We start from the raw sequence: 17618 nt of genomic DNA on the forward strand, positions 1-17618 counted from the left end.
CCCACTTTATCACTGTCTTCCCTCTCTGGCTTCATCCTCAGGCTCCACACGCTGTCCTCCTGGCCATTCCCAGGAGCTCGGCGAGCAGAGCCTTACACTTCCAGTACCTGACCGATCACTGACCAAATCAGCTGGTGCAGAGCTGGGGGCAGGGGCAGTTCCAGAAGGATGTTCTGAGCACATGCCCAGCAGGGAGGAGAGTGGGTCTTGGGCAGATAATACATGCCAGGGCACCAGGTCCACACTGTCCCTTGTCCTGGCTGTACAGCAGGGTCCAATCAATTCTCATGGAGAGTTCCTCCTTGGTCACATTCTGTTGTGTCTTTAGCCCTTGTTCTGTGTTCCATTTGGCCCTGGGGCAAGTGGTGGGCTTCAGGGCTGCCCACAAATCCCAGGTCTCAGAGATGAGGCACCTCCATCCCTGCCTTTGGATCTCAGTTCTCACAGACAGGCTTGTGAATCTGAAACTTCTTTCCAGAGCATTCAGAGTTCATTGGCCTCCCTGCTCAGCATGTTCAAGGCCCCACACAGCCTGGTGGGCCTGGCATGTAGAGAGAAAGTGGCACCTAGAGATACAGCAGTCCGATTTCTTAACGACAGAATAGAGGTGAGGCGCGAGCTATGCAGACAATGGCAGGGCCCTCTCGCCCTTGAACTCATGCATTACACTGCCTTTCCCTCCATCCTTTGATTCCAGGGGAGATTGTGCCTATGGTCATGAGACCTCAGGTGTGAAGCCCCCCTGCCTGGCGTGAAAAGCCGTGCTCCCTCTCCCCATGAGTAAAGCAGGGGCTTCACCAACCCGAGGAGGAGTGGGGAGGGGTGACCCAGGTGTGCTGGAGGTGAGAAGGGATGCATTCCTACCTGTGGTCCCCACATGCAAACTACTGAATAAAAGCATTAGCCTCTGAGATTGGGAATAAGGAATGTCTTATCACCATGGTTACCAGGAAATGGTTCCACTTACATATAATAAGGGTCTTAGCAGAAGCCGGGCCATGTGATACTCCCGTCTGGGGCCACATGAGAGGGTGCCTGATGTGTCTCTCCTTATGCGGTTACATGAACACAGCTGTGGGTCAGGTACTGGGAACACTGAATCTAAATTTTTTTTAAAAAAATGTTTTTGGGTTTTTGTTGAGGTGGGAGTCGGGAGCTGGTGAAGGACAGAGGCCTGGGCATCTTCACCTAGCACCCTTTTGTTACCCAGGCCTTAACTCTGCGTCTGGTACCCAGCAGCGTTGGGTGAATGAGTGAATGTGCAGCCTCAGTATGCAGGGGCGGGTGCCCCAGATACAGAGCTGTAATGGGGGGCGGGTATTGGAGCGGCCATCTCCTCTTCTTTAGTTCTCACGCTCCTATCTGGAGAGAGGTGCCCAACAACGGGAAAAAAGAGAGAGAAGTTCTTTTCCCCTTCCACTCTCCCTTCCAAGACGAACCCCCGGCACAGCACTGCAGACTGTGAGGTGGCAGTCCTGACAGGGACCCCCCGCTGACAGTCGGGGGCCCAGGGCCTCTGGCCCAGCCCCCGCGAGTTTCGGAACTCGAAGACTCGGGGTCCGGGGAGGATCCTCGGCACCTGCAGGGCCAGCGGCTCGGGCAGCCAGTGGAGCTGGGATACGGAGAACTGGGCCAGCCGAGCCTCCGCAGAAGCAAAACAAGAGCACGCGCACCTGTCGGCTCCGCCCCGCCCCCGCGCGGCGGCCAATCGCTGGCAGAGGGCGGGGCCATGTGGGCGGGGCGGGGGCGGGGCCGGAGTGGGCGAGTCGTGGGCGGGGCGTGGGCGGGGCCGGGGCCCCAGAGCCGTAGAGCCGGAGCCCGAGCCCGCGCGGCGCGCAGCAGTCGAGCCGGTGCGAGCGCAGCCTCGTGCTCGCCGCCCGTCCCCGCCGCCCGCAGCCTTGTCCCCGCCGCCGCCGCCGCCGCCGCCGCCCCTGGGGCATGGCCTGTCTGATGGCCACTTTCTCGGTCGGCACCGCTATGGTGAGTGAGCGCATCCTTTGCCCCCGGGGCTGGGTTCTGTTCTCCGGGAGAATAAGAAACGCACAAAGACCCGCACCCTGACACCTGCCCGTGAGCCCCGGGAGAGGCGACCGACTCACATCGCCCCCCGCCCTAGCCACCTGACGCCTCAGGATGCTGCTTGCAGCCGAGGACGCGGGGAAGGCGGAGGGCCAGGGGACGGAGGGAGGGGAGGAGGAGGTCCCACAGCTGGACAGATGGCCTTGACCTCGTCCGCCTTAGGGTGCCCGGCCTGGGGACCCATAGCATACTGGGGCGGGGCGGCAGCCTGAGCCAGAGGGAAACGGGGTCCCATCCCTCTGCCTGCGCGCGTGGCGGGAGCCTGAGGATCTGGCGCTTTTTGCGCTGCTCTCCGGAGCGCCGGCACTGTCTAGGGGAACAAAAGAGAGAGGTCGTCGAGAGCCTGGGCTGCCCCTTCGCCCCCGGGGACAGTCTCTCCCGGACCTGCTCAGGAGGGGGCGGCTGGCGGAGTTACGGGGAGGCAGGTGAAGGGCTTGCCTGAGTACCTCCGGTCACATTTCTCTACCGTGGGTAGAGACTGGGGTGGGGACAAAGGCGCTCATCTCACTCTTCCCAAGGGTGCTAGTTCCGTAGGGGGACCACTGGGTGCAGGCGAATTCTTTCCTAGACACTTAGAGTAAGTGCTGTTTCTATAGGTGGTCAGGAGTCTCCTCTTGCCCCTTTAAAACATCTCCATAAACTCACATCAGAAAAAAAGAAAAACAAACTAACTGTTGTCTCACCCATCCCAGGGCCTTTCATTTCTATGCCCAGCACACCGGCATTTCGGACTGATTTCAGGTCATCTCAAGTACAGATAGAATAAAGTATTCCGTATTCCAAGCCATCTCGCCCTCCCCCTACCAACCCCCTCCCCAAAGCATCCCTCTTCTGTCCTTGTGTGTTTACTATCCTGCTAGTCACTTCCCTTGAGCTGTAACCCCACCGTGCACAGCACGCACCGGTTTCTTCCCCACCCTTTGCCTTTATTTCATTTTTAGCATCCTGTATTTGAAGTCAGCAGGGCTCCGCAGGATTTGACCGACAGTTACCTCTTGCCTTGAGAGAAAGAAAAAAAAAAAAAGTAGCCGGGTTTCTGCGCATGCTCTGCTCTGACAACTGCATCCTATGATTCCAAACAGGTTACTGTAGAACATACCCAGCCTCGCCAGCTCATTATATAATGATTTTGTGTAAACCGAGAGAATGGGGCCGCGGACACATTGAGGAGGTTGGCAGAGCAGGAAAGAGCCAGGGGCAGGGGGATCCACAAGCCAGGTCCCATCTCTGGAAGGTCTCTGCCTTTATGACCTAGCTTCTTATATATGAGAGGGATACCCAAATGAAAAAGGCAGCCCTCTCATGACGTTTGCTTTTATCTGGTTGAATGTTTGGGTAACACTTGACCATTTTTCATTTTGCACTTGTTCATTTCTTTGGGATTCCAGAATGATGGTGGGAATGGAAAATGAAGGAGATTATTGTTGTTAGCTGTGGGTAAAGAAAGTTTCAGGTCTTGGAGGTGCCTGGTAACTAACTCTTGAAGCCCTTTCAAAGCTGCAAAAGTGTCTTATACATGTGGGACAATAGTGAATCAGAATGTTTTAAGGTAGAGATGCTTTTGTCAAGATTTCCTGAATGTTACCTTATGGTTTGATGCAGCACCAGAACTTCGGTGTTTCCTTCACGTGAGGCTGAGCTCACTTTTTTCAGAGAACGTTGTTTTGTGTGAAAATCATTCTCCCTGAAAACTTTGTCCTTTTTTTTTTAATTTAAAATTTCGACCCAAGTCATAAACAGAACCCTAGAGACATTCCCAGGGCCCTGAACTTTCCTCTAGGGTCCAGCCCAGGGCTGACTGCCAGGTGTGAGTCTAGAGAAGGTGCCTTGGAGGATGGGAAAACCACCCACCCGTGTTCGCCAGTCCCTGAGCTGGGCTGGGTCGGGTGGGCCGGGCTCCCAATGGGATTGGCATTTGGGGCTGTGGGAAGCCAGGTTTTAGAGACGACAAGGTTGGCACTCTGAGTGACCGTATCAGTGACACCAACCCTTTGCTTAATTAAGGGCTTGATGCTTGGGTTCTTTTCCTTTAGGCAGTGCTCTTGAAGGTGCTGGACCTAGTTTTCCTTTGTTTTCAAGGTTCTAATGTGTGTGTGTGTGTGGGGGGTCTGCCCTCCAAATGCAGGGTCCAGTCGTCTAGGTGGACACTGTAGCTGGCAGCAGGGAGAGAAGTGGGAGAGAGTGCATGCTAGCACCTGGAGCCTGTGAGTTCCTCTTTCCTTTCCTTCCAAAGATGCTGCGAAAAGATGCTGAAAAGTTTCTATCCCCAACTGGGCTTCCCTGAGTAAAGAGAGTGAGCCAGCATCACTACGGTCCGGGTGCGGACGGGGCTTGCTGACTGTTGGAGACCCTCCCCAGCTAAATAGGTATCTCGATGCAAGGAAATCAGAGGCCAGGAAAAAATTCTTACCAACAGCAAGCCGAAACTGTCCAAATGGGTCTCCTTGGCGCTCAACACCTGTGAATGGACTTGCTATTATTTACCGTTTATTATGAAGCACAAATTGTGTGGAGGGAGAGGGCAAAGACAATGCTTTGGTAAGACAGGGAAGCATACAATGAAAGGGAACAAATGGGGAGGGAAGATACATTTGTTTCATTTTTAATGAGCTCCGGAGGCTAAGGACAAGCTAGCTGTAACCTACATCTTTGGCGGCTCTTATCTGAGGATGTTTGAAGAGAGCTGATCTATTTTGGAGTGACAGCCACTACCTCCCATCAGACAGGATTGCAGGATTTTATTAATTGGACACCCATTGGGCAGACGGGTGATGGTATGCACTGCTTTGGTTGCTTTGGAAGGTGGGCTTGTACGGTTTCCCCAGTCTCTTGTGGCTTTGCCTGTGATGGACAGGGGCTGGGATGGCCTAGGGACCACTGCAATTTGCCTATAGAAAGCCAAGCAATATTCCGGCGTGGTTAGGGACGCTGGGGAGCACCCTGCAGGAGCTGGCCCCCAGCTCGGCCTCTTCTTAGCCGTGGGGCCTCAGGCTCTGTGAAGTGGAGTGGAAAAGGGTATACCCCCTGTCGAGCTGTGGAGACAGAAGGGGAGTAGTCTATGCAGCCTGGGGTGTAATGGGCACGTTGTCGCGCATTACTGAATGAATAGTCGCTATTGTTCATAATCGTTTACCTAGCACGCAGGAGGCATTATAATTCAAAACTTTATATAGGAAGTACGGGCCTCTGGCTTCTCTCTTTCAGTTCCAAATCAGTTTACTCACCCAGCTTTGTCCCACTGGCCCGTCCATTGTCCCACTGGCCCAGCTGGTGGAGGTCACTCCCTCTCACCACCCACCCTGCGGACCTACTCGGCTACTGGCTACTTCCTCCTTGACATCCCTCTGCGGGCCGCAGAGACCTCCAGATGGAGTGCAAATCCCTTAACAAACTTGGCAAGCCCTCCCCACTGTGGACCCGGTGAACCTCTCTAGTCCCATCTGTTCCAGAAGCCCCTCCCCCGACCCCACATTAGCCAGCCCCTGAATTTCCGGTCTCCAGGTGCTCCGCCCTCTCCTGCTCTTTGCACCTGCTGTTCCCTCGCAGGGCGCGTCATGAAGCAACACTTCTCCTCCACCTCCCCTTGCTAAGCCCAGCTCACAGTTTATTTCCTCAGAAGCACCGGGTGTCCCACACCCCCTGGCACGCGCTGCACTGGGTGGACCCCTGCGGGTCCCAGTAGCGTCTCCCTCCAGCCCCGGTCCCTTCGTATTGAAATTCTTTGGGGCCCAGTCTTGGCCCTGAGCTTGCAGAGGCCACAGGCCGTGTCTGGCCGGCTGGCTGCCGATCCCCAGGGCTTTATCTGGGGTAAGAGGGAGAGAGGGAGGGAGTAGATAAGCTTGGAGTCTAGAGGGGGAAATCAGATCCTCCTCATACTCCAGGTTGGCATCTCCTCCAACTTGAAGGAGGATGGAGTAATGGCTGCTCATCCCCGTGTTGTGTGGGCTTCATCAGCTCTTTGAGGCCCGACCTGTCCCTGGGCTTCCTCAGGATGGTCCACCTTGGCGGGAGGGGGAAGGAGGCCACGCCCTGGGGAGGGGCTGCTGGAAACTCCCCGTCCCTAACTGAACACCACCCAGGCTTTAGAGCCTCAGGACGCGACGCAGACATCTCACCTTTCAAGGTGGGGGGTGAAGACGGCCTTTGGGGACCAGGCCTGGAGCTAACTGCCCTGCCCATTGGTCTCTCCAATGCATGCGTGCCCAGTCGCGTGGGACCTTTTGCGACCGTGGACTGTAGCCCGCCAGGCTCCTCTGTCGATGGGATTCTCCAGGCAAGAATACTGGGGTGGGATGCCAAGCCCTCCTCCAGGGGATCTTCCTGACCCAGGGATTGAACCCCTTTTCCTGCGTCTCCTGCGCTGCAGGAGGTTTCTTTACCGATGAGTGCCCGCCCCCCTCCACCAAGCTCTTCCACTACCTGCCGGGAAGCCCTTCCACTACCCTGCTGCTGCTGCTGCTGCTAAGTCACTTCAGTCGTGTCCCACTACCCTACCCTCGGCCAAAGCCAGGATTGGTGCTTCCAGGACTCCTATGGACTCAAAGGGTTATAACCCGGGGAAAGAAGCTCTTGTTCCTGGAAGGGCAAGACTGGTGGCACAGGGATGGCATTTGGGGCTGCTCTGTGTGCTGGAGTTGAAGGTGAGCGTCGCACTGGTGGGTCAAAGCCAAACTCGTGCAGAACTGGGGCAGGGTCTCTGTTGTTCCTTCAGGGGGCCCCATCACTGAAGGCGCTGTGCCAGCGCAGATGCGGAAGCCCTGCAGCGCCCTCCTGGGCGCAGGAGGGGCTCCTCCACAGCCCAGGCTCTGAGGAGGCCCATTGTCAGGCTGACACAAACCCGATTGTGTGGGGGATGCACGAACCCACTCATGTTTGCGTTTGAAGCACTTCACGTGCTCGGTGCCAGCGGCAAAGCAAGATTAATTTTGTCAAGAGTTTTACTCTGCACTTTAATTTTTATCCACAGAATGTTTCAGTCAATGAACTAAGTTCTGATGCAGTTAAGCTTTCCAGAGGTGGGAGATGCCTGGGAGGTGTTTGTGTGTGTCTTTTTCTTAAACTGCAAAACAACATTTTCAAGATCATAAGAACCAGATACACCTGTAGTCAGATCTCCCCATCCCCTTACTCCTGCTTTAAAGATTTGAAACCTCCAAATCCTCTGATATTGCAGGGGCCCTTAAATCCCATGATGGAAATAATGTCAGCTCATTAAGGATGCAGTCACTGTACACACAAGAGGTCATTCTAATGGGGAGAGGGCTTGTTTTGGTCACTAGAGTTACTGGGGTTTGTAAGAATGGTTATTGATGGTCCACCCTCTGGTTTTGTTTTAGATTTTTTGTTAAAAACAATAACGATCAAAAAGCCATCAACTTTAAAGAAATACCCCACAAACCTATGGAAAAATAACAGTGTGATATTATTCCTATTTAGAACAAATAGCAGTATGGCAGGGGCTACCCAGCCTTACAACCATCAGAAGGGCCTGAATTATCAAAGATGGTCATCCAGATCAGACTAGATCAGGCAAACTGCCTTCAACAGTATGGAGGTGTGTCACTGGAGGCCCACGCTTTTGGCATGGGAGAATGTTCTCTCTCGATTCGAGACACAGCTAGAAAAAGCACAGCACATTATTTGTCCACCCCAGGGTTCTTCTGTGTTTTGGAGGTGCCTGAAGCATATTGATTTGTTCAGCATCACCAAGTCATTAGAAAGGATATTCCTTTCTCTGCATAAATACTTTTGGTTCTTGGGTCATCTGTTCAGTGGACTCCCAGTGGAAGCCTGAAAGGCCAATGGAACTACATATTAGGTATCCTGGTGATGCAGTGGAAGAGGCACCTGTTTTTATGGATGACTCATATTCTGGGATCCCTTCTGCCCCTCACTTGATTGTAGAGCTCAGAGCAAGTTCCTTAAAATAGTCTGTGCTTCAGTTTCCTTGTCTGTATCACAGAGAAAAAAATCAAGCTTTCCAACACTTCAGAGCTATTATAAAGATACAGTAAGAGAGGAGAGTTGTGAGGGGGTTGGAAAATTTATAAGGAAAACACAAAGACCAACTCCCAGTGGTCCAACTGATACCATTGCTCTTGAAAAATGTGTATGAGGTTACACCAGGGAGGTACTGAAAGCGATCATCATAAAGCTTTTACAACTGTGCATTTCTTAGCAGTCCCATGCATTTTTGTTGTGTTTTTTAACAAATGGACTGTAAGTAGATAATTTTTTAGGGTGGCTGATGTTTCATTCTTTGAGACAAGTGGTGTATTTATTTTGGTTTTGTGAATAGATGTTATGATTCCTAAATAAGACAGCAGATCAGTTTCATAGTTTATCTTTAGCATATGTATAGTGGTAGCAGCAGTGAGGGCTGGAGAGAGGGAATTCCTCTAGGGGAGCACCCGTCCTGTGCTGCTGGGGGCACGGTGGAGGGTGATGAGTGCTGATAGATGACTCTGACGGAGGGACGGTCTGTCCTTGTGGCCCCTGCCGTGATGTAGCTTACCCTCGCCCTCGGCGCTTCTTTCCTGTCTCTTTAGAGCGGCTCTTCAGGGATGGCAGAGCCCAAGTCAGTGTGCGTCTCGGTGGACGAGGTAGTCTTCAGCAACAGGGACACCATGGAGAAGGAGCTGCTGAACGGACATCTGAAGAAAGAGGACAACAATCTCACAGAAGCCCAGCGCCTCTCCTCCCTGCCTCGGAGAGCGGCAGTGAACATTGAGTTCAAGGACCTCTCCTACTCTGTCCCAGAAGGCCCCTGGTGGAGGAAGAAAGGTAGGGAGGGGAGCTGCTGGGAGCCTCCGGCGGTGGGCGGAGCCTCCGGCGGTGGGCGGAGCCTCCGGCGGTGGGCGGAGCCTTGAAGGAATCTCCAGGTGGTTTGGGAAAATCTGGGTCTGGAAGGTGGGGGACTGTCTCTTTCTACGCAGGCTCTGCTGTGGCCAGTCTGACTGCTTTATGCCTGATTTTTTTCTTATCTATGATATGAACAGATCAGATTAGATGACTCAAGAGACAGTGTTTTTGTTTTTGTCTTTTTAATTGAAGTGTAATTGATTTACAATGTGTGTTAGTTTCAGGTGTACAGAAAAGTGGTTCAGTTATATATATATATATATATATGCATACTTTTATAGCTTCTTTTCCATTAAAGGTTATTGTAAGGTATTGAATATCATTCTCTGTGCTATACAATAGGTCCTTGTTGTTTAGCCATTGTATACACCGTGGTGTGTATCTGTTAACCCCAAACTCCTAATTTACCCCTCCCCCTCTCCCTCTGGTAACCACAAGATTGCTTTCTGTGTCTGTGAGTAGTTCTTAAACCCTGATATGATCACAAAGTTTGACCAACGTTCCTGTATGCTGGCTTCCAGTCTGAATACAGAGGGTTCTTTCTCTTTACTGGATGCTGTTAATGTTAGTCTTTCAAGATGGGACTTTTTTTTTAGTTTCAGAGAAAAATGGAAACCAGGTGTTTCCTCCCATGCTTGAAGTGCTGAAAAGTAACCAGTGACCTAGGGTAACCTCTCTGGAAATCAGTTGTGTATGTTTACAGATCTTGAAAGGACTGACTCAGCGGGGTGTTGGTGGGCTAGCCATAAACACAGAAGAGCTGATGGAGCAGGTGAGACTTCAGAGATCTTGGGAGATGTGCACACACAGGAGTTTGATGCTGGCCTTTGGCTTGTTGTTGGGAATTGACAACTGATGGTATTTTGAGTTTTCTTAGCGGTGGAGATGCTCCTTTGCTAGCTCTGGATTTTCAGAGTATAGAGTTGATGCCTCCCTGGGTTGATATTTCTTTTTCAAGCCTGACTGACTTCTTCTCATGGAAATCACTCCTCATTCACCCCAGCTCTGTGTACCCACCCTGCATCCGTCTTTGGAGGCAGGGGAGGGAGGTGACTGGGAGAGGACATGTTAGATGTCACCCAGAAACGATGGTCTTTAGTTTCTAATGAACCATTTAAAACAACTGGAAAATCATGAGGAAGTGATCCAGGTACCTTCTAAATGTTCATATTTTTAAACCTTTTAACTTAATCTAGGCTCTATCCTTCTTCCTTTATGAGGAAGACCCACCAAGACTCACTTTTTTTTTTTTTTTAACTTTTCATCTTTCTGCCCTCTCTTGCCTTCATTTTGTTTCCTACTACCTTGAAGCAAATCTGTTGAGACAGTTGATGTGGCACCCCAGAATTCCTTGGAATCATGGTTTTAGAGCCTTGATTGACAGATCCCTGGGACTTTGGAGCCAAGTTGGCTGTGGGATTACTGTGTGTCTGTTACCACAACCAGGAACAGATCCCAAACAGATACTATCAGCAGCTGATAGTATCTGAGTGATCTGAGACATATTTTCAGGGTGTGCCAGCCTGTTTCATTAACAAAGAAATTCTGTGAGAGGCTCAGGGTTGAGCCATTTGTTTGAGCCTCTTGAGATTTCAACATAAGTTTCCAGCTTTTTCCTTCTCCACTTGAACAAAGATTTTTTATTGAAAAAATGCACTAAGTGACTAGGAGGACATTGTGAGGTTTTGCCCTGATGTGTCTCTGTAGATAAATGGTGGCAAACCTGTGGGAGACGTGAGCAAGTTTCTGTCCATGTGTTACGTGTGGCCTTAGAGATGTAATCATCATGTTAGAAGTGTTTAGATGGGTATTTTTCAAATGGAGACAACTTGCAATGCAGAAATGCCAGCATTTGAAGATGGAGGGAGAATGTTGGTTTGAAATCCAACCTGGCAGGTGTTCACTTGGGGCTCTGGCAGGTGAAGAATATTATTTCCTGGCCAGATGTGTGGCTTGCCCACACTATAGTCTCTACTTGTTAGAACTGATCACGCTGATTGTCAACAGAAATGGCCTCTTAATTAGTGAGGGAGAGGCCACCAAGGTCCATGGCCAGTGGCCTACTAGGAAGCCTTGTCCAAGTGGCTTCCAGATAGACACTTGCCCTGAAGTAACCTCTGTGTAGGCTTGGGATGGGGGACTGGGTGGAGGAGTAGGGTGTGGGCCCCAGCGACCTGCCTGTGAGTCAGAGGTGGTTAGGGCTGGACTGGAAGGCAGACTGATGTGTCCGGTTGCTGGTTTCTCAAGCGGCGAGGCCTGGCTTCTCCATCTGGCTTCCTCCTTGGCCTCTGTGGCACCCGTGTTCGCTTCCCCCGGCCCTGCCCCCTTCCCTGCGCTCCATCATTTCCTTTGTTCTTGTTGCCCAGAGGGTTTATCGCTCCCACACACCTGGAGGCTGGGGGGTCCTTGTCCACCTTCTCAGCAAATACAGAGGAAGCGGCGTGTGCAGGACTCGCCCCGAGCCTCAGCTTCAGGGACAGGCCGGAGGCTGGACGGTGGTTTCAGACGCGGTGGTCCAGCTTGGTGCCCAGGCCATGCCTGATGCAGGGTCTCGGGGCATCGGTGCTCTTCTCCAGGCTCAGTGCCCACGAGGCCCGCTCTGCTGCTGCTCATCCAGCTGGCCATCATCTCCCTTGTCTGTTGGTGGCAGCTTTATATTTGGCGTCACCTCTGTGTGATGTGTGATGCCAGGCGTCATGCCAAGTGCAACTGACTGTTGGGGCAGGAGCTTTTGTGCTTTCTTCTCTCACCATGTTCTGTTTTTCTGTCTGTATTGAGTTGTTTGTTTTTTAAAATTCAATGTTATGTGCCGAGCTCACTGTAAGGATCACAGCAGGGCTGAACGCAGAGCACCGAGGAGGGGAGAGGTGTTTCTGAAAGGAAGATGAGAGTTGTGGGTTGAGAGGGTGACATGTTTCAGGACTGCCTGGTCGTATAGGGAGTGATGGACACAGGAGCCTGAAGGCTGGGGTGATCACTCAAAGTCAGAGCCAGCACCTCCACTCGGCCTTGGATTCCTGTCCAGGCTTCTTCCCCTCACACAGACACTGGTCCAGTCAAGTAAACTCCAGAAAAGCCTCCCCCAACCCTCATCCCAGATCACGGTACTTTACACTAACTTGACACAGAATGCTGTAGCAAAGTCTGTCATTGGCGTTAGAATAATATCACAAGCTCCTACACAATTATTTTAAAGAAGATGGAAAAAGGAAGCTTCATAACCCTTAGTGGAAAGGATATGCAAGAAGCGATGTCAGCACTGGTTCTTTACAATTCTTGAGCTTGATGATTGCCAGGCGTTGACTGTGGCCTTTAAGAAAACATCTTGTATTTTCAATTGTAGTTACATTTTCACTATATGATTAATGATGTCTTTAGAGGAAAATGTGGATCGTGTAATAGATTCCTAGTAGAGAGCATAATTGTGAAAGAAACTGTTCCCAGGAGAAAAAAGTGCCCCCCGGGGAGGATCTCACTGACTTCTGATACAGTAATGACTTTCCCTCAAGGAATTCACTCATGGAGCCGGAGTTGATGGGACAGATGACTTGAACAATTTGGACTTTGGTGTCATAACGTTAACTAGTCAACGAGAACTATTGTGTTGAGGGACGTAGGGGAACGTCTACTTTAATTGTCCACACTCACCCCAGTGTGACTTAAATTTTAAAAGTAGCTTTTGCTTTGTGGAAGCCAGGCACTGCGTTGGTGTTGGTAACATTTAGGACTCCATATATATATAAATTTTTAAAATTTTTTGATTGGAGTATAATTGCTTTACAATGTCGTGTTAGTTTCTGCAGTACCAGGAAGTGAATCAGCTATATGTATACATTTAATCCCCTCCTTCTTGTACCTCCCCCCCACTCCCACTCATCCCACCCCTCCAGGTTGTCACAGAGCACTGAGCTGAGCTCCCTGTGCTAGAGAGCAGCTCAGGACCCCTGTTAGGAAGAGCATCCACATCATGAAAGGCTGAGGTGGAGCAGAGGCGCTTCTACACGCAGACAACAAGCTTTCAGAGCTTGTCCATGAAGTGGAGTAGTGGGTACTCTTGAGTCGTCTGCCTTCCTGGGAGACTGAAGCTGTTTCCATTTATAAAATTCAAGCAGCACTTTGGTTCAGGTGACTCAGGGGCCAATTCTGTCCTATCAACGCACTAAGTATAGGAGGTTTGGGGACATATCCCAGGTCACAAGAGCAGGGGAGGTGGGACATGAAAGCATGGGGACTTTGAAACTAGGACCCGACGAGACACCCAGTAAGCCTCCGGCCCCAACACAGGCACCTGACAACAGAACCACCATGACATGGGTGCGCTTCACCCCTTTTTACAAAACCACTAAGGGTTGCCTTGACTGTTACTTCTGATTTATTTTCCCTTTAATAGGCCTGCCTGGATGTCAGTCACTTCTGCCTTTCCCAGGGACCCATAAAGAGGCTTCCTAATCTCTTGGAGAGGCTTGGCTGTCCTGTCCTCTCCCCAGGGAGGTGAGGCTGGTGTGCCTGACATGCTTTGCACAAACAGGTGACCTGATTCTTAGAAATGAAATACACCTCCCAGATTACCTGTGGGTTGAGAACAAAAGTAATCCTAGCTGGGGCTTTAGAGAGTCTTCTTTCCTCTTCCTCAGCCCGGCAGGGGTCTCAACACGCTAACACTCCGATGGGATGGGACAGCACCTCCTACTCTGAAACCAGACCCTCCAGCCCCATCCTTGCCAAATGCCAGGACAGAGTTAAACATTCTGGGCAGCCCCACATCAGATTATCCATATTGGTTTGCTTCTGAGCCATAAAAAATGCATTTGAATGCCCTTCTCAAATTCAAGTTTGCTTTCTCTTAATTTCCACAGCTATTTCACAAGGCCTGCAATGACAGGCTGGCTAAAATGAGTAGAAGGTGCCATTAAAATCCCTTTCAGCAATTCCATTAAGGGGAAGACTGGATTCCATCCCAGCACTGGGTGACTTGATCCAACTGGTAGGGACATGGGTGGGGAGGAAAGCCAGCAAAAGGAGGACTGTAGAAATCCCAGAGCAGTGAGGGGGCTGTAGGGGGTGGGCTGCTCAGGTGTGAAGGCATGTTTATGCTCCTCTAGCATGAATGAATTACTTTTTAAAAAAATTAATTTTTATTGGAATATAGTTGCTTTACTATGCTGTATTAGTTTCTACTGTACAGCTGAACGAATCGGCCATACATAAATTACTTTCATCTTCTATGGAACTGTCATGCAAAGGCAAGCTTTCTTTGGGGTGCAAAGAAAAGGCTTCTGATACTCTGCCTTTGTTTTTGAGGCTGTGGCTGGTCTTATGGTGCAGGGCAGCAAACCTCGACCTTGCTTACGAGAGCTCCCTGCTTGATGCTGGGGTGTTGACATGGGGAGCCCAATGACCCCAGGTCACCTTGGTGAATGGAGACAGCTGGAGTGCCCCTCTGCCCCCTCCGGGGCCAGTTCCCAGGTTCTCTGTGGCTCCCTGGGACAGGCCACTGGCTCAGGCCCCTTTGATGATGAGGTCTTTGGGAACAGTTCTGAATCTCTGCCTTATCGGCTCCGAAAGAGGTTTTGAAAAACTACAGAGGATGGGCCAACTCTCCTGACAGATGACTGTATAAAAACCAAGAGTTTGCTAGCTTACAGGCAGAACTTGAACATCCAAAGGGTCTAGGCACCCTTTCTGTAGCTCTCTTGGGGCATGCTGCATGGAGGTCAAACCATCACTAACAGGGACCTGGAATCAGGGGTGCATGATTCCTGTGTAGTCTGATCAGGCTCGACAGCCCCCACAGACATAGCACAGGTGACCCTGCTGACACTGGCTTTGAGGTCTCCTTTTCTCCTTCTTGTCCATGTCAGGCTACCTCAGTCGCCTTCCAGTTGGCAGGACCCACTAACACGCTGCCGTTTTTCTAAAGAGTGTGCCTGGAGCTATCTGGTCTCTTCAGTGTGACCTTGAAGGACTGTGCTCTGCTCAGGGGGGGTTGGTGTCACTGTGTCACTTTTTGAGTACATTCTTGTGACACTCATCTTCACCTGCTGGCTAGGTACCCTCCTGCCTTCCTTTAACACCCCCAAGTATGCTCATGTCTTAAAACTTCATATGCTGGAACTAACGTCTTCTCGTATAAACCAGAACTGAATCCATCAAGGCCAAGATATAACCGAAGGTGACATTCTGCTGAACATGAAACCATTTCTTTTGTCTATAAACTGGTAGAAGAAAATGTTTAGTAACCACACACCTGCTTGTTTTGAGTTCAGTTCTAGAACCAACAGATTGGCTTATTTAAGGAACAAAGGCAACCACGTAGGTCAGGTGAAAAACATTTGGAAAGACTGGCCTGAATAAAACGAGGAGTTTTTAGGATGGAGGTACATCCTCTATATAAACTTTTGCTGATGGAGTTCCAAAACCTCTATAGAAAACTTACCTTCGAATAAAGTTTCTCGAATACTGGGTGGTTTTGCCCATAATTTGCAAAAAGGCATCAGGAGGAGCTTTCAGAGTCGAGGATGGAGGCGGGCGTGCCTGCCGGGACTTGACCCGACCCACAGCCCTTAGTTTTACTTTTCACTTCGTCAGTTGTGTCTGTTGTTAGTCTTCTTTATGCTTGACTTCAAGACTGCAATTATGTCCAATTGAGTCCTATATTGAGAGCCTGAATCTTGGAGCCCAAAGGAGCCTGGGAGCTCCCTCCTCTGACCTCTCACCCATGGAGCAATCTTTCTTGCTCCATCCTGACAGCAACCAAGGCCTGGCACCTCCGGGCTTGACCAGATCCATGTTTGCACAACTCTCATTCTTAGAATTCTGTCTGTGGAGCTGAAATCTCAACTCGAGTAATGCTCATTTGTTGATCCAAGTTCTGCTTTTCGAAACTCTGCATAAATGTACATTATCTTGGTCTTGAAATGAGCTCACAAACTGGGAGGAAAAAAGCCTATGTACAAACCAGGTGCCTTCAGCTCCAGGGCTCTCTGGAAAGGAGGGAATGAAAAGCATGTCGCTGGTAGAGAAGATGAAGCTGGAGCCCTGCTCTGGGAGAAGGTAGCACAGTGGCACTCTTGGGGGCAGGGCGGTGAGCAGGAGCCCCTGCCGGAATGCTGTCCGTGGTGAACTGATAAGGGTGGGGATAAACGGAAAAACAGATCCGAGTCATTCTGTTTCTTTTACTGTCATCAGACAAGCTGACGTGCTCAGCCAAAAAGTCCCGCGCCTTGATATCTCCTCCGCCTATCTTGAAAGTGAACCCTTTAGCAGGAGTTTAATGGGATTTCTCAGTTTTTGTTTCTTCCCTCCCACTTTTGGGGGAGAAGTGTTTATTTTTTAATTAAAAATAACTTTTCTCAACAAATGCTGTTTGCTTTAGCATATCGCCTCTGTTAAGTGCTCAGCCACAGGGCATCATTGGCAGTGTGGACCTTACCGGGGAGGAAAGGAGGCTTAGAAGGAGGCAGATGTCAGATTCAGGCCTAGACCGCGAATCTTGCTAACCACCAGCCTCTCCAGGAGCTCCGAGCTCCACTGAGAACCCTCCTCCCTGTCATTTCGCAGGTCCACATAAGATGAGCTGTTTTTCTCACCTTTCTTTGCCCATGACAAGCACAGCCCCAGACCCGGTGGCAGCAAAGGTGCCACAGAAAGCCTCCCCACCTCCTGGGGAAGAGACCAGATTTCCTTCATGGGCTGGGCCGCGGGCAGCTGTGGTCACCACCCCGGGTAAGGACTCCGTCAACCCTGTGCCCTCCAGGATGGGGTTCTAGGGCCACCTGTCCTTCACCTTGACCTTCCTTCCAAGGGCAACCAGACTGGCTTGTCTCCAAGGAGCGAATTCATTCGGGCCAATCCCAACCCCCGCAACCCCTTCTCCCTATTCCACACTCCACCCCTGGCGCCCCCACCCAGGGCGGCTCTGGGGAAAGCGAGGCCCTGGCCGGCCCGCCAACAGGGCTCTTGCCCGGCTTTTAAAATGGAGTAAAAACCCTTGTCTTCTCCGCCGGGGCGGATGCTGACTCTGCAGGCCTGGGGCCCTGGGTGACGTTTGCACTGTCCCTGCCAAGCGGCGGGGACACACCTGCTTTCAGTCGTAGATATGGTTGAGGGTCCGGCGGAGGCTCCCTGGTGGTTTTCGCGCACGTTGGGAACCCTAAATTCTGAATGGTTGGAAGAAAAGGGCACTGGCCGGCCCCTCGAGCGCGCGCGTAGGTGCGGGCTGGGCAGGGGCGCTCCGCTGCGCATGCGCAAAGGCCACCTGCCGCCGCCCGCGCCGGGGTTACTACCGGTCAACGCTCGCGGGTAACCTCGGCGGCGGCGCCGCGCTTGGCTGCCCGCCGGGCGCTGTAGCTAAGCGGTAGCTGTTGCTAAGCGCGAACGGAGGATGCCAAGCCGCTCGGTCCGGATGCTGCGGCCTCTCTGAGAGGACCGGGCCGCCGTCCCCACACCCTGCCCTGTGCACATCGGATGCCGAGCCTGAGTGCCACACGGCTCCAGACCAAATCCGACGAACACCTGGGCCCAGAAAATGAGAGACCCTTTCCATAGCCTAATTTTACCCTGGAGACGTAACTAACATGCATCTGGAGTTCCTTTTCACCCATGATTATTACTTTGATGTCTATCTAAGCATAATTGGGAGGCTTCACTGGGATAGAAATAGCACATGGATATTTAGA

At 51.3% G+C, this 17618-nt stretch overlaps 1 protein-coding gene across 3 annotated transcripts in view; it reads left to right on the plus strand.

Moving 5' to 3' along the window:
* The first annotated feature begins 1818 nt into the window (after positions 1-1818).
* ABCG1 (ATP binding cassette subfamily G member 1) overlaps positions 1819-17618 on the plus strand; it is a 64346-nt gene continuing 48546 nt past the window's right edge. For all 3 annotated transcript variants that reach the window (XM_055414460.2, XM_055414468.2, XM_055414476.2), the window contains exons 1-2: positions 1819-1980; positions 8628-8862. In XM_055414460.2, coding sequence (XP_055270435.1) covers positions 1939-1980; positions 8628-8862 — 277 coding nt within the window. In that variant the 5' untranslated portion in view covers positions 1819-1938. The remainder of the gene's footprint in view (positions 1981-8627; positions 8863-17618) is intronic.

The sequence above is a fragment of the Moschus berezovskii genome, chromosome 1 (assembly GCF_049115385.1).
Source record: "Moschus berezovskii isolate FMDL1 chromosome 1, NW_MosBer_1.0, whole genome shotgun sequence".
Taxonomy (NCBI): Eukaryota; Metazoa; Chordata; class Mammalia; order Artiodactyla; family Moschidae; genus Moschus; species Moschus berezovskii.